Source organism: Ammospiza nelsoni, chromosome 1 (genome assembly GCF_027579445.1).
Source record: "Ammospiza nelsoni isolate bAmmNel1 chromosome 1, bAmmNel1.pri, whole genome shotgun sequence".
In the NCBI taxonomy this organism is placed as follows: domain Eukaryota; kingdom Metazoa; phylum Chordata; class Aves; order Passeriformes; family Passerellidae; genus Ammospiza; species Ammospiza nelsoni.
Genome location: NC_080633.1, coordinates 18095070 through 18112464, shown reverse-complemented (window position 1 = coordinate 18112464; position 17395 = coordinate 18095070). Strand labels below are relative to the sequence as shown.

Sequence of the window (17395 nt, the reverse complement as noted above, 5' to 3'; positions counted from 1 at the left end):
TGTCTTAAGAGCACCCTTTTTATCCAAGCTGGTAGTGACTGTGGGGTTTGCTTTTGTTTGTTGTCGAGCTTTGGCTGCTTGGTGGTTTCTTTTTTTTGTGGTGGTGGGAAAGCAAGGGAGAGAGGTGTTTAAGGAAGCTGTTTAGTTAACTGAATCATACACACATGGGAAACAAATTCACAGAGAGACTTTAATACAGCCACCAGCAGGGATGCTTTAATAGGGATTATTCACAGAGAAAGGTGATTCCTCCTCCAATCCATACAGATTCAGTTTGCCAAAGCTTTTCTTCACTGGTAATAAAAAATTACTGGAAAAAAAACTAGCTTATAAAGGCTAAAATCATTCTTCACATGTATTCTCCTCCAGGCATGGCAGTATTGCAAGCAATATTTCAATACCTCAGAAGGCCTTAGGAACAAACAGTGTTATTTAGTAAATGTTTTGCAGACCACGTTACTATTTGAAACACTAATTGGGCATCTCAATTTAAACAAATGTGAATATGTGGCCACAAAGCTTAATTCAACAAGTATGTATTTTATCAAAGACTACCTGATTTAAAGATTCAGATCATAAAAATTTAACAGCTGTGTAGTAATACACGCTTAAAAACAGCTTTACATGTCCCATGAAGAGTGTTGAGACAGCATGCACTCCCAGAAACAAAAAAAGTTATCCAACATATAATTTCCCAAAATGCATGCATTGAAGGAGATAAATGTATTTTAATATTACTGGCTTTCTGACAACTATACCAAATTTTTGGATTGGGTATTTGTTTATAAATGCTCCTGTAGTATTTAATGCAATTTTGGTTACTCAGATCTTGTGTAAATGTATCACTGATCGATTGTAAAAAGCCCAGCCTTCCACAGAAAGCTAGAGGTAGCTCATGCTGCTGTCTGCAAAGCACAGGGCTAAAAGAGTCATTAAAAACATTATTTTCATTCAACTGAGCCACAGATGTCAAGGTTCCTTATAGACTGAGATGGCATCTACCTGACAGCCATTACAGTAAGTATTTTCATAACTGCCTCTCTAGTTCTTCAATAGTTCACTTGAACAACAGTCTGTGGCTCTGGGATGTAATTTAAGAATGAATCTTACATGTCAAATTAATTTGCTTATGTAACAAAAAAAGGAACAAACTATCAAGTACTCATTAGTAGAATTAAATAAACCCTAATCTTCTCTTTATGGAAGGACTGACAGGATGTGCCGGTGACCCTGCAGCAAGACTGACTTTAGAGGCACTGCCTTACTGAATTTCAGCCCTTTGTCTACAGCTGTTTTGCACTCCAAATCCTTGGCCTGTCCAAGTACTCCACAGTACATGATACCACAACAGGCTCTGCATCTTCATGATGCACCAACAATACTTTACTCTGAAGTTTTCTTCCTAAATGCAGTAGGTAAAAGCTTTAATGTCTAATACACCTTCTGTGCCTCTCAGGTTAGATTTGCTCCAGCTTGCTACAGGCAGCACTTCCTTTAAAGTACACACGTGTGCACTGATGTCCCTTCCTTAAACTCAGCAGCAGGCAGGACAAAAGCATGGAGAAAAGGCTGCTGAGGCACGAGTGGAGCAAGGGACAGCACAGCAGGGGGACAGAGACTGCAGGGAAGTGGCACCAGTGAGAAGAATGAGGAAAGGAAGGACAGAGCATGGACAAGATAACACAGATTAGGAAAAAGATCCCCATCCACACACAGGCAAGGAAATAAAAAAAAAGGTCTGTCACCAAGAAACCCCAGAAGAAGCTGCCAATAAGGTAAACACAGACACACTAATGTAGGGCATTTTTCTTAAAAGCCTGTCAGGAAGACAATAAATAAAAATACCATGTATACAACTTCAGCAGTAGTGAGAAGGCCGGAAACAATCAACAAACAAAAACGAATTGCTGAATCAAAAGTAAACTACATTGAATTAACTCTGCTATCATACAAGACAGCACAAAGGACTAATAAATTCCCCACAGCAGAAACTTCTTGTTTTAAATTCTGCAGTAAAAACTGCTGCATCTTATAATTCAATCTGCAAGGTTAAAAGCTCCCTTATGTATTGACTTCCAAGGCTTTAATAACTGATTTGGAAAAAAGATAACTCTATTGCCTGGATTCCTCATGACCTGTTACTTCATTTTTCCAAAAAAGAATCTTGAAAAATATTTTTTTTTGCTACTTTTTAAGTACTTCCAGCACTAATTGTCTTTACAAAGAACTTCATATATCTACTTTATGTAATTATCCTCATGTGGCCAAAAGAATAGAATGGAAACATGTCTGCATGCTGAGCACATTCATGGCTCTAAGCCCCAGAAACACATGACTGGAACAAGCTTCCTGAATCATCAAATCCAGTCCTCTGCTAATTCACTCATGTAAATAATATGTTTGTTACACTGACTATGTTTCACACAAACAGAAAAGGCTTCCCAAGGTTATTCTTCATGTCAGACTATGGTGAAAACTGTATCTATGAAGGTCTATTGTTTATTTCAGTGTCAAAGAAAAGTTTAACTATCTTTCTACACAAAGCAATTCTAAAGGTTCCTGCTTGCCATGTTACCCCATCACACCAAAAGTACAATTCTCAGTATATTTTTTGTGCCAAGAAACCCCACAGCATTCCTTTACTACCTGCAATTTTGAAGTTATAATGATACACTGAGGATGATGTATGATTTGAAATTATTACTCACTATCAAGCAAATCTGATGCTTCTACTCAATTAAAACTCTTCTAGATGTTAGGAATTATTGCTCCCAATTTTAAGTTTTAATTAAAAAAAATATTTTTGAGTTATAGAAGCATTTAAATGGTATTTAAAAAGCTAATTTGTAATGTTGTGTTTTGGCCGCTATACTTCAGAATACCACGATGATTTAAAAACTGTTCTTTGGATAAGAAACACTGAAATGCTCAGCCTGGAGCAACAGCAATTTGGCAGGCCACACTGTAAAACCCTGGAAAAAAAATACAAGACTGATGCTTATCTTAGAAACACTGATGACATGTTAAAAGCTGTTCCAATGCTATCACGATAATAATGGAAGAAACAGCCCTCAAAAATGAACATTTGTCAGCCCTAATCTCTACTGCAATTGCACTTCTATTTTCATAGTTTGGAAGAGCTAGGCAGTAACTTGTAGAAAAGAAAATTATCACAATAGCTGAAGATTTTCATTTTCATCTTGACTGCCAGCAGTTTTGCCTTAAAACACAGCATATCAGCCATCAGTATTCAGCCACCATTTGTCCTGAAGAAATCCACACATTTTGAGTTGATGAACCACAATCTCTGCTGGAGAAGTCCAAGGTTTTTAGCTTCTCTCTCCTCATAAGGAGAAAATAGAATGAGTACATTCTTTCAACTGCTTCCTTTCTGCTTACGAGAATGTTTCTGCTTGCTTCCCCAAACTATTTCTACCATCATAACCTTTTTTCATAGCATGTTGTGCAACCACATAAATTTATTTTCTTATTTCAATTGCATTCAATGTATTCACATTGTCATCTTCCAAACCCCAGCAGCCTGCAGAGAGAGGCATTAAGATGTAGGGGGAGGATAGGGAAAGTATGGCACATAATCCACTAAGACTTTACACTCTCCAAAAGTACTTGGAGTTGAGTACATTGCCTAGGATTTAAAGGTAAGTATTGATAAGGTAAAGCTATACACCCCTACTTCCAGCACTAAAGAAAATAAATGCAATCACATGTATAATAAGTTGCCTGAAAAGCTAAATTAATTGTAGGTGGTTTAGAATGTTTCAACTCCTAATTTCTTAGTTAATATACTTAAAAAAAAAAATATGCAGTAACAACAAGAACAACATAAAAGAAAAATAAAAACAGGGTTGAGCAGAACTCAGTGGAAGCCAGGTAAATTTACCCTATCTGCTAATCACCAAGTACCCAAGTACTTTTATTTATGACATGTTTGTAAAAAAAAACCAGGTCATGAAATACAAAAAAATACAACAAAAAAACCCCAAACAAACCAAAAACAGCATCAAACCCCACAAAAAACCAAAACAAACCCACCCCCATCCCCCCCCCAAAAAAAATCACAAAAACCAAAATCCCCCCCAAACTTTTTGGTTTTGAAAATGAGCATGAAGACCAGCTTTTAAATCATGGTGAACAGCAGAGTGTGTCTGATTACCAGCACCGAAATTGCTGTGGTGGCTTGCCTGCACTAAGGGCAGAAGAAACAGAGGGATTTGTTGTAAGGGTGGTGAGGCACTGCAACAGGTTCCCAGAGAAGCTGTGCCTATCCCATTCCTGGAAGTGTCCAAGGCCAGTCTGAAGGAGGCTCTGAGCAACCCAGTGGAAGGTGTTTATACTGATGGCAGGGGGCTGGAACCAGATGGTCCTTAGGGACCCTTTCAACCCACATTGAGAATTTAGTCAACAGGAGACATATTTTAGAAAAACATAGACAAACACTAAGGGAATAAATACCATGTAGTTTCAACTGTAAAATCTCTGGCAAATCTTTCTTTGAATCAATACAGGGGATTGGATAAGAAAATTTTACTGCAATACAGAAGAGAATAGAGAAATTTATGGTACACTTAAAATCACATTTGGCTCAGAGATATTTTAAAGTGCAAATAGTGGGAAAATAGAAAGTACCAAGATTAAGTATCACACACCCTTGTCCTGTTCTTATACCTTTCCTAACATATGAGCTTCAGTCAGGGGGAGAACACTCATCTAATTTTTACAATATTTTCATGCTATCGAAGTCTGGTCAGATATTTTTATCTGTTAATTTTCCCTCAGTTATTCACAAATTAATAGTGGAATGAAGTCACCTAAAATTTTTCTGGGGTAAGCATGTGTTAAATATTTTCAAAATGGGATCACACCTTTAAGGAAGAATCTTTGTACTTATGTAATGGTACTGTATAAGGAAAAACTCTATAATAGGATGGCTATGAACTTGATTTTATTTTAAAATAATTTTGAACTTCAACATGACATTTAGGCTAAGGTTTTTAAACATACCTGTTTAAAACTAATTTTCATGTGACAGGCCTCTGCAAAGCTGGAAAGAACATCCACCCAGTAGCAATGGCCAAAGCAAGCTGGCCTGACAGCTGCACATGCTGCCATGAGGTTAAGCATTGAAGCAGCAACCCCATTTCTCTCCAGTGTGTAGTTCATGCAACTCAATATGGGGGTTGGATTAACCTCTTTTTTATTTCTTTCTACACTACACTAAATACTGTAAAAAGCAAAAAATATTTTCAACCTTGCTGCAAATCTCAGACATGCATATTAGACATTTATGTCTATGAAATGTATTAAAATAACTATATTCTGAATCAACATTTTCTCAACAAAGTTACAAAACCCACAAAATGGTTTGGGTTGGAAGGGACCTAAGCCCCTTGCTGTGGGCAGGACACCTTCCACTAGACCAGGTTGCTCAGAGACCCACCCAGCCAGATCTTAAATACTTCCAGAAACAGGGCATCCACAGCTTCTCTGGGCAACCTGTTTCAGTGTTTCACCACCCTCACAGTAAAGAACTTCCTCCTAACATTTTATCAATTTAAATAATCCATTGCCCCTTGTCCTTTCACTACACATTCTTGCAAAAAGTTTCTCTCCATCTTTCTTGCAGGCTCCCTTCAGGAGGAAGGCCACAATTACAGCACCCCAAAGTCCTGGCTGAACAATCCCAATTCTCTCAGCCTTTCCTCATAGGAAAGGCGCTTCATCTCTCTAATAAATTTGGCCCTCCTCTGGACTTGCTCCAACAGGTCCACACCTTCCCTGCTGGGGACCCCAGAGCTGGATGCAGCACTGCAGGTGGGGTCTCACCAAAGCAGAGCAGAGGGACAGAATCCCCTCCCTTGACCAGCAGAGCAGAGGGACAGAATCCCTTCCCTTTACCAGCAGAGCAGAGAGCTGAATCCCCTCCCTTGACCAGCAGAGCAGAGAGCTGAATCCCCTCCCTTGACCAGCAGAGCAGAGAGCTGAATCCCCTCCCTTTACCAGCAGAGCAGAGAGCTGAATCCCCTCCCTTGACCAGCAGAGCAGAGAGCTGAACCCCCTCCCTTGACCAGCAGAGCAGAGAGCTGAATCCCCTCCCTTTACCAGCTGCCCAGGCTGCTTTTGATGCAGCCCAGTGCAGGTTTGGCTCTCTGGGCTGTGAGTGCCCATGGCTGGGTCATGTCCAGCCTCTCACCCACCAGCACCCCCAAGCCCCTCTGGGCAGGGCTGCTCTCACTCTGCCCACTCCCCAGCCTGTGCTGATATCAGGGGTTGCCCTGACTCAGGGCACCTTGCATTGGTCTTGTTAAACCACATCAGATTGCCATGTGCCTACTTCTCGAGCTGTCCAGGTCCCTCTGGATGACATCCCATCCTTCAGGTGTGGCAAGAGGACGTCTCAAGCTTGGTGTCATCCACAAATCTGCCAAGGTGCATTCAACAGCACTGTCCGTGTTACCGATGAAGATATTTCATAATCCTGGTCTCAGGAAGGGCCCCTGAGAGACACCACTTGTCATCCACGTCTATCAGGATATTTAGCAGCATTCTGCTTTCCATTCCAGTGAAGATTAACTCATCCAAAAATTACCAAGTAGGCCAGAAAATTATCATTTGCTGTCCTCTAGCACAGAAATCATGCAAAAAATTGCAAGTCCGAAAAATGCACATTAAACACCACAATTGCTAATATAATCACTGATAGAGAAAATGGTATTTTTATTAGTCTAGAGAACAGGTGAGACCTTTTCTGGGTAAAAACAGTAGACTGCCACAAGACTAACTTGTATAGTTTGAAACAATAGAGAGCATTTTAAGAACATAGCTTTTCTCTGGACCTGAAATAGAAAGAGCAGCTTTCTGAGAACCACAATATCCTGCATTTAGTAGCACATGGAAAGCAGTAAAGTGTGCAATACCACTGTATGTTTATCTGTAAAGCTGGCAGCTTCATCACCCCCCAACAGGTGCTTACCTGAAGAGTTTGAATACACAATATTTTATCTAATATTTTCAAATAAATTGGTTTCTCCAATAAAAGATGTTACAGCTACCTACTAGGTTTGGTCTGAACAGATCTCTCATTTCTATTTAAATGAGAGATTAAAATTTAAATCTCCCTGCTTCTGAAGTACCTTTGTGAAAATACTAGTGTCAAAAGGCAGTTACTCAGTAACCCACCATGATCCCTGCAAGAATCTGCTGTAAGGAAGCTCAACAAATACTCTGCTTGAATTTCTGTTTGTGGTGCAGGACACTGAACTACTTACCCAGAGCTAAAATCACCCTGATGTTGGGCTGTTCTCAGAAGTGCACCAGTCACAAAACACTGCTACAAAAGCTAATTGTTCCAGGCTGAATTTCTACCAAAATACAGTCCTGGCCATATCTACTACTTTTAATAAGCAGAAAGTGGTGATAAAAAATAGACACACCACAAATATTTTAAATGCCACACATATTTTAAAAGCTAGCAATCTGTGACCTTGGAAGATATTTGTTACCCTCCCCCAAATTTACATTTCTACACTACTCCAAGTATCTACTGTACGAGTAACTTCAGTAAGTGTATTAAATTAGTTCTACCCAATAAAACCTAAGAATGCAAAACACCCTACTCCATGGATATAAGCATAAGGGAAATAAAGCCATTTGCCATACTCCAAGGTATGTCTTTATTCAAATTAAGATCCTTCTCAATAATCAGAGAAGGAAAAAAGAACTCAAAACCCAAAAGAAAACCCTAAACCAAAACTCCCAGTGATTTTCCATCTGAAGAGTTAAAAAGCCTTTAACTGAATTTCAAAGCAGATCTAGGGCTTTATCTGCCTGATTAAGTACAGCTTTTAACAAGTGAAGTTGTAATTAGGCATAATGATAGGAAAACAAGCAAAGTTAGAATAATGCATATAAACTCCAACATAAGAAGTGGTCCACTTCCATAACATCTCATGCTCTTTCTATTCACAGAGAATATTCATTATTTCCTCCTCAAGGAAATATTCATTACTTCCTATCCATTATTTCCTCCTCAAGGTGCTGGAGCTGGGGTAGAAACTTTCCACAGTCCCTGTACTGGCACAGGAATTTCTTGCTAGGAAGACAGCCACAAGGACCCTGCTGACTCAGAGATTGCCCAAGCTCCAGAAGCATCAGGTTTCAGTATTTCTGGAACATTCAGGAGGTTTCATTCCAAGAGGCTTATAAGAATTCAATCCCATGTGGTGTTATGCCAAGAGGCTGCAATGGAGAGTTACAATTTTGTTCCTTCAGAACTGCTCAGCTGCTACCAAATACAGTTCAACTGACATGTTTAAGGCTTCTTTGAACTTTCAACACATTTCTCCAAAATATGGAAAACACATTTCTCCAAAATATGGAAACAAGTCACATAAATAAAAGTTCATGGGAAATCTTTGACAAAACGAAGAAAGGAGATAGTGAACAAAAAAGGTTGGGTTTGATGTTACCAATCTTGATCTGACTTTAACATGACATTCCAACTGTACAGGATTAAAATGCTTCCAGTAAACACGGAATGTTTGTCAGGAGCCCAACACTGATTTTAGGCAGAGTACTGAAAAATCCTGCACAAAGATCAGTTACATGCCTCACAAACTTTGCTAATCCTTAAAGATTGGCTGGGTCTGAATAAGAATCTAAAATTACACTGATGCATCCAGTAGTAACAAGAATGAAAAAGATCTATACAACTCCCATTCAAAATCAAAAACCCAACAAAAGCAATACCTGCTTGCTAAGAAAGTACTTTTTAATGTCTTGCCAGTATTTTGTCAAAAGAACAGAATTATTGTATCTTTTGTATGATTTCCATTTTCTGATGAACACAAAGCTTCTTCACTGTTTTTTGGTTACTCACTTTCAACTAGTAGCAGATATTATACAAAATGCTAGGGGAAAAAAAATCACTGCTTCAGATCCCCAACAGAAGACAATTATGCTAAGACACTGTAATTCCCTTAACATCATGTGTAAAAAAAAAAAAAAAGTACCATTAAAAAGAGTTGTTTTTCACACTGCTGAGACTGAGAATCAAAATTCTGTATTCAGTACTTTCTAAATACTTCCTACACTAAATTCATGAGCACAGAGAGTCAGGTATAAATCAACTCCTGTGGAAAATGATGCACAGACATCCAGACTACAAAGGATTAAATCAGCCACAACAAAAGAAAATCCAACCCAAAACAACAGCAGGACGAAGACAACAGAGGCATTGACTACTTGGATAGAACAGAAATGCTCTGCCACTGTAACTCTCTCTTCAGCAGAAGACACTAGTTCATCATCGCATATCCAACATCCAATATAAATTTATTTTTTTCTATTATATCCAATCCTTCCTTTGATTCTTTTCTTCTTCACTGCCCTTCCCAGAAACTCCCTATAATTCCAACCCTGTTTGTGTCACAGCACACAGGAAATCCATTTTGCCTTCTCAGATTCTGCTTCCACAGATCCTTTCATTCATATCCATATTAGCATCTTTACTTGCAAATCCACTTCTTTTTATTGCTATCCCTTCACCTGAAACAGCTTTCACCTATTTCCCATCTGTCTCAGAAGGCTTTCACCATACCTATTGAGCTGAAAAACATCTTTGTTCCCCACAAATCACTCTGACATGGATTTGCATCCATATTCTCTCTGTACTGGATTCCAAGTATGTTTTTTTACTAGAGAAGTACAAGTATTTGAAAGATGCTGCAAATGCCAGTTGTCCATATATGTAACATCACAAACATTATGTGGAGTGACAACCAGATGGAGTTAATGCAACACAGATTTACCCAGAGGGTAAAGAAAACTCTAGAAAAATACTACATCACTGTGAGCTTTTTTACATTCATTCTCCAGGACCCCCAAACAAAACAGAATATTATTTTTCTCCATTGAAAAATATTTTTCCTTTTATCAACCCAAAGTTATTTTAGATGAGAAAAATCTCCCATGACTCTCAACCTCAGGGTTTACAGGAAGAGCAGTCAGCTACCTGGCATCTGGTTTTTCATCACCTTTAGGAGAGAAAAGCATTTGATGTACACTGAAATAATTTAACTCACCAATAAATGGAATTGAAGCCAAAGAGTCACCAGGTGGGCTGGAACTCGATGCTTTCCTTTCCTCAATTCTTTTTATGTGGACTTCTCTCCGAGCATCGTTAGGTAACCAACAGGTATTGTCTGAGGCTGCCTCTTGGTCATTTACAGCAAGAATGTAGGACTGATGCCTCAAAGGCTGGGGAGTTTGGTGGCCAGAAGGTGATTTGTCCCTCATGACCACTGTGTCTTTGTCATTTCCCTGAACATCCATTTGCAGACTTTCAGACTCACGAACATCTTCCCTTTCAATACCATGAATCTTTTGTCTGATGGAACCATCTATGTTGTCCGAGGTAGTTAAACACTCACTTGTTGGCTGAACAAGTTTGGCAGAAGCTGGAGCCAGAGAGGAGGGCTGGATGGTTTTACCGGTTTCTGTTTTGTGATCTGGGGCACCTTCAGCTCGGGTCCTTGACTGTTGGTTTAACAGACTGCTTTGATGCAAGTGATTTACTGTTCTTTGGTCTTTGCTAGCAATAGCATCCAGGCCCTGGTTAAGGGGAATCGATGGTTTTGCTGCATAGGGAGTGGAGTTCTTCAGAGAGCTACTTTTAGAACTTCTGGCTGGTGTGAGACACAACCTCTCTTGTAAAACACCTGCAGATTTTGAAACTCCCCCAGGAGTTTGCAAATCACGAGAAGGCTGTAACATTTTGAGATCTGGTGAAACTTTCTGAAAGTGAGAACCAGGCAGAGAAGCTCTACTACCTGCTCTCCTGTTGTCTGAAATATAAGTATTTGGAGAAATAGGAAAATTTTGACCTCGAAGGGACATATGAAATGCATGTTGTCTAGACCTGTCATAAATACCTCGCCGATCATCTTGTTCAGTAAAGCCTGTCCATTTGTAAGTCTTTCTCCTATCTCCATTTGCATCTGCAATCATATTTTCAGAATGAAAATTTTCTAGCACTTCACCCTGTTTGCTGAGATAATCCCAGGACCGAGCCCTGTGATTTCTAGCATTGGCTGAAGGCGAAGTCAAAGTATCTTGTGAAGCACTTCGTGGCCATTCTTTCACCAGCATGGGCTCTTCAAGCCTTTCCTGGGACACGCTTCTCTGCCGGATCTGGACAGACTGCGGAACCCTGTCGTGCGAGGTGCTCCTGCGCCGTACCTGAGAAGCAGTGCGACTTGGCACCACCTGATTATACTCAGTTGTGTTCTGAGAAGCTGCCCTTAAGCTGTCCAACCTTTCCTGTATTGTCCTGGAGCCATACATGTGCATGCGCCTGTTATCAATGTACTCCTTGTAAGTCTTGTAGGTCTTCCAGTCTATGTGCTGGTGGGAGGTTGGAGAACTGTAGTGATTAGTAGAGACTGAGGGCGAGTCTGTGGCTTGAGTAGAAGGTCTAGTGTTTGGGATGCCTTCAGGACATACTACATAATTTGAAGCTTTACTTACTGTTACAGTTGTATCAACTGGTCTTGTTATTGGAGTCTGAGGAAGTACAATGGCAGTGGACACTAAAGATGGGGGTGATGTGGTGGTCCATGTTTTTAGACCGGTTTGCTCTTTTACACCATATCTTACTTCCTCTGTCCTGTGTGATGGACCAGCATGGTTATTTCTGCAAGATGTCAAATCTACAGCCTTCTCAGAAGGCACAATAACAGTCCTTACAGTTTCATTGCAAACACACACGGCTGTATTCGATTTTGCAATGTCTGTTGGTGATGGAGGCACTTGTATTTCCATTCTGTAGGCCCTCTCTGGCTGCGTCAATGCCCGGACTGGTCTACTGACTTGCTGCTTCCCCAGTGAGAAGTCAGAAGGGAGCTTGTCTCCAGCTTGTGCCTTAACAGAGGCTGCGGATGTCAGGCGTGGATAACATATTGGTGGTGGTTCAGGTATGTTGTGGGCATTGCCACTGTAGGCCTCGTTGCCTTTCAGGTAGGCATCTTGGGAATACGCCTGTGGAGAAAAGATTAAGTGAGTATTCAGTAGTGAGGGAGATGGAAAAGTTCACCATTTAGTATTTGCATGATCAAGCTTCAAGGGAGGGGAGCACAGGTTCCCCTAATTTCAGACAAAATGTTAGTTCAAAAGATAAAACCAGCATTCCAGCCCCTTAGTGAGCAGAAACAGAACAAGCAAAATCATGACATACATTCCTTTCCTCAACAATTAAAAAACTGAACTGATGACAAATTCTAGGAAATACTGTGAGCAGGGCACTGAGTCAGGTTTCTCAAAATCCATGAGCACACAACACAGTATTTTCCTCCCCATTAATTCTGCTTTAAACATGATACTTCACACATTTTTCTTGTTTAAGCCTCCCATTGCTGGAAACTGGAATTTCACAGCGCTCAATAGGTTAAAATGCTGCATAATAAATTCAACTAGCACTAGAAAATTCTCTATACACTTAGGGTATAAAACAACTCTGTTCACTTATTGCAGTACATATGAAAAGTACACACAGACAAATATACATACGCACACAAAATATAAATAAATAAATTTTATATAAATGAAATAAATATGCATACATAATAAGATGTCTTCTACATATAAGCTACTCTTCCTAAACATCTAATGAATAAATTGAAGCAGTAACATATTGTTGTGAGCCAACACCCTGTAAGTCATCTTATATTTTACAGGATACAGCAAGTACATGGTACATAAATTTTACTGTAAAAAATATTAATGATATTTAGCATTTTTACTTTGAGGTAAAAATAGTATGAAAATTCATATTCACCACTGCCCATGCACTATTGAAACCCAAAATGAAATCTCTAATTTCCTTAGTGCACTTTGCATCTTCATGCATAACAACCTGACTCCTAAGAAAAAGATGGTTATATTATACTTAGAACGTTTCTGCAGCATTTCTGAAAGCAGCATTTGTCATTGTGAAATTAACAGAACATTCAAAATAATATATCAGTGAGAAGCATACAGCATACTTAAACAATATTCTATTATTGAAAAACTTCAGCATGACTTTGTTCAGTTTGAACATAATGAAATAAAGAGCCAATGCAGAGCCTGCCAATGTAACAGAAGATTAAAATAATTTCTCAGGGCTTTTATACACTTAGGAGTGCTATCATATCACAGCATTTCCTGTTCAAATCATAACATGCTCAATTCCAGTACATCAATGTGCTCTGCTTTAAGAGCAGACAGTTATAAAAGCCCAAGTGCAGCCATAAAATTAACACAGAGCCAAGTAGAGAGGAGGGCGAGGCATTTCCAATATTGCTGCAATGTTACACCGAGCATTAGTGAAGTGCAAAATATTAAAGCATACTGAGAGAAAACAGACCAAATAACACAGGCACAAACCGCAAATCAAGAGATCAGCATTATGAAGAAAATTCAGCTCTGACTATCTAGCTCATTATCAAAACTTGCTGTTTCATATTCTTGCTTCTCACAAATCATTAAGAAAAACATGCCTTACAAAACCATCAGAGAAATGGCTACTGTACATTTCTTACCAGTGCTGTGACATCCTTTGTAAACTGCAGCTGGCAGAAAACAGGAAAACACAGTAAAAACTGCTTACAGATGTAAAGACAGAATTATCTTGTTATATTGATGTTGACTACAGCAAGCTAAAAATACAGCTAACACTGATTTCACTGGAAGGTACCAACAGACATAAAGGGCAGTAGGGCATAAAAAATAACTTCACCCTCCTTGTGAGCATGTCCATCTCAGGCTTTAATCTGCTCCTTACGTTTATCCTGTACCTTTACTGAAAGCAAAACACGTTTGTGCCATTTTGCCTTGTGCATCCCTACAGCTGCCTGCAGAGAGCTCTGGTTCCGTGTGATGAGATTTCCCTTCCACTACAGCAACATCACTGTCTCTCATTTCCCTGGGCTGCTACCATCCATCCCTGCTTCCTGGTGACGAAACAACGGCTTCATTATGCACTTGAAACAGCACGCCCCTTCCTCACGTATATCCGAACATGACCACCAACCGTCAGCTGACTGCAGCTGCCTTCAGCCTCTACATCTGAAATTAGAGGAATGATGCTGCAGAAATACTCTCCTCATGTGATCTGTAATTTTTTCCCTCCACTTATAGTAAAAATCAGGACAGGCTTCCACTGACACATTTAATGGGGGGAAGGAATGTATGAAGATAAGTTTTTCTAAACCTTTAAATAAATGGCTATTTTAGATCTTGATGAAGAATTAAATTGAAAAAAATTGAACAGATGCTGAAGACTCAAAAAACAGATTGAGTGAGATCCTTCTGGCATGCAAGACAAACAAAAATCATCATACACTGCCCCCTAATCAGAAAATAATTATCAATTTATACAGCTGATAAAACAGCTGATATCCCACCTTCTCTGGGATATGCACACATTACACCAACAGAAAATAACCCATTCTATATTTTTGTAAAACATTCCCCTGACAAACAATGCTTCATTGACTTTGACAGCAGAAAGGCTAAATTCCAAAGCTGGTGTGATCTGATTGTAGCCAAAGACTACAAGTGAGTACAAAAATAAGTTCTCAGCTCTTGACAAAATTTATCACAGGTATTAAAATATCACCTTCAGAAGACAGCATTCCCACAAAACAAGGGTCCAAAACGAGATCAGCTAGGTTTTCTCCTCCCCCCACAAATTATATTTCCATGACTGCAGGTATATTCAGACAGACAGACTGCCAGTTCTCTGTAAGACAGTTACTGGAAAGTGTACTTCTCCTCTCAATCTCATTCCACCCACTACCCAATAAAGCACTGAAACAAAGCAGAGAATACTTTCAAGAAAGAGATTGTGATATTTCCACAAAGTGTATTTGATATCTTTGTTTCATAACTCTAATTAAGGGCCTACAGAAAATAATGCAAATGACAAAGAAACTGATGGATGTGTCCTGCAAATGTCACACTGAAAGATGTATTATCAGCCTTTTTATTAATGAAATATTTTAACTGCTTTAAGCACAAAGTGATGAGATTTTTAGAAGAGGTTTAGAGACTAAGAAATTTGAAATACACCAATGTATTTATTAGTTCATACACTGTTTTGATATTTAACATATTTTGCAATCACACAAAACACAGCTTGAGTATTTCTCTCTTTAGTTTCTCTAACAAAAAATCATATGAAAAAAGCTACCTTAATCTCTAAGTGATTGCAACACGGCACATTAATAAAAGTATCATTAGGGTATGGCTGAATTTTAAGTGTTTACAGTCTTATAACAAAAACCAAATCAGCCAAACAAAAAAAGGCTCACAATTTAGAGAACAAAAAAAAAATTTTTTTAATATCCAGATTAATGATGCTCCTGATTCAGACACCAGCCTTCCATTTCCAGAACTGGATACTCAGCAGTTATTCAGAAGTCCCAACATGGTCCCAAAATTAGTCTAGATGTTTCATGAGCTCTTTTTCACCTTCTCAAAACAATGGCAGTTTCAAAAGACTAACATACAAATGCAGCAATTTAGAGTGACATTAACTGCTCTGATGGATAACAGCTCTGCAACAATTACTAAAAGAAAATTACTGCTCTTACAGTAAGAACTCAGCACGTTTCTAGTTACTGGGTACCATTTCTTCCCACCTTGCAATCTGGTTTTGTTTGCCCAAAGTTTGCAAATTCCTATGGTAAAGGATTAATTTCTTACTGTGCATTTGTAGAACCGTTAAGGGTTTAACTCCTAAGGTAAAACATTCATGACAGGCAAAATACATTTTAAGCAAATAAACAATTTTACAAGGTATTTATTAACCACCTAAAATTCAGCTGAATTTTACCCCCCTGATTTCATGCTGTTAGATGCTAGAACAGTAACAGCCAAATGCATGGGGATTCCTCTGGGAAAGAATCACGGGGAAACCCTGTACTTTCAAAAGCTCAAACCAACCACACACAACACCCATCAGCCCAAATCCATGCAAACATGCAGCCCTATGTTTCACTAAGGATGGATGTGCTTCACTCCACTACAGGGTGAATAACAACACCAATTTCAACAGAACTATTCACAAATTGGTGATAAGCATTTTGATGAATCAGAAGCTAACACTCCCAACTCCTCGCAAGACTGGGCTTGAGGCATTCTTCTTTACTTCTACAACCAGTTTGGCTTCAGACTTTATTTCTTCACTAGTAAATTGTTCTCTTCCCCAGTCTTAACCTAATCTCATTGTCATCATGAGTGTGGAAACTGCACACCAGAATAGGTTCACCTCTGTCTTGAAACATTTTCTAGTTACAGTTTGTTCTGGCAAGAATGTTAGTAATACAGTTCAAGTGCTTTCATTTTACTCTGAGACACCCAAACACTACAGTCAGATAATGTTATTTGAAAAAAAACCCAAAAAATGCATATCCTTTCTTCCTAAAGGCAGTGCATTTTTAGTATACAAAATTTAATGCCTTGGGCCAAATAAGTTTTATTTCCAAATACAAGCTGTGTAAGAGATTTTCATGTGAAGTCTAAATTGTGGCTAGGAGTGTTGATGCAAATGGTATTTTCTAGCATGCATTGTTTGACAACAAAATTTAAGTCTCTTCTTCTAGGTCACTGTGTCTTCACACCACACCCTGCCTTCCACTGTACTTGCTGCCACAGCTTTAATATTAACCTCTGTGCACATCAGTAACTCAGCACAAAACCTGGAACCAAAAAGTGCTCCAAGTCTTGGGACTAAATACAGCTACTTAGAAAAACATCTCTATCTTCATTAAAAGATAAAGCAAATGAAAGTATTTCACAGTTTGCCATGCTGCTCCACTAGGTCTGATGCAACTGGATGGTCACAGGAAGTAAAACAAAATTAAACTGGAAGTATTTAACATGGAAGCCAACTGTGGGCAGACCTGTAGTCAGAGACACGAGGTTACTGGGGCATGTAAAACTCTAGGATACATTCCCTCATTGAAGTTATTTTTCTTTTTGCTGTTGCTAAAGGGGGTTCTCCCCCCCCCCTTTTTTTTTGTTTTAATTATAGGTGCACAGCTGGCAATTTCAGGGTACTACAAGGCCTTGAGAGCCACTAAATCCCACAAAAATTCTAAGTTCAGAAATGATAATGCAGCACTGTACACCCCTGCTGTACAGATCTTCCAATATACTGGAAAGTTCCATATTACCTGACTAGAAAGAAGGAAAAATAAAAAAAGAAAATCTGTGCTTCAGTTGACTTTTACTCATTTTCCTGGTAATTCCCATCTAGGATTTTTGGTTCCCCTAGTATCTATGACAAAACAAACATTTCTGTTCAAATGTGGTAAACTTTCAGTTACTGATCTGC

The 17395-nt window shown here is 39.0% G+C and overlaps 1 protein-coding gene across 4 annotated transcripts in view; it reads right to left on the bottom strand.

Moving 5' to 3' along the window:
- Positions 1-17395, bottom strand: part of ARHGAP21 (Rho GTPase activating protein 21) — a 113224-nt gene that overhangs the window by 19658 nt on the left and 76171 nt on the right. For 2 of the 4 annotated variants that reach the window (XM_059493718.1, XM_059493727.1), the window contains 2 exons: positions 13596-13625; positions 10101-12054 (listed from right to left, as the gene is read on the bottom strand). In XM_059493718.1, coding sequence (XP_059349701.1) covers positions 10101-12054; positions 13596-13625 — 1984 coding nt within the window. The remainder of the gene's footprint in view (positions 1-10100; positions 12055-13595; positions 13626-17395) is intronic. The other 2 variants (XM_059493736.1, XM_059493744.1) reach the window with 2 other exon arrangements.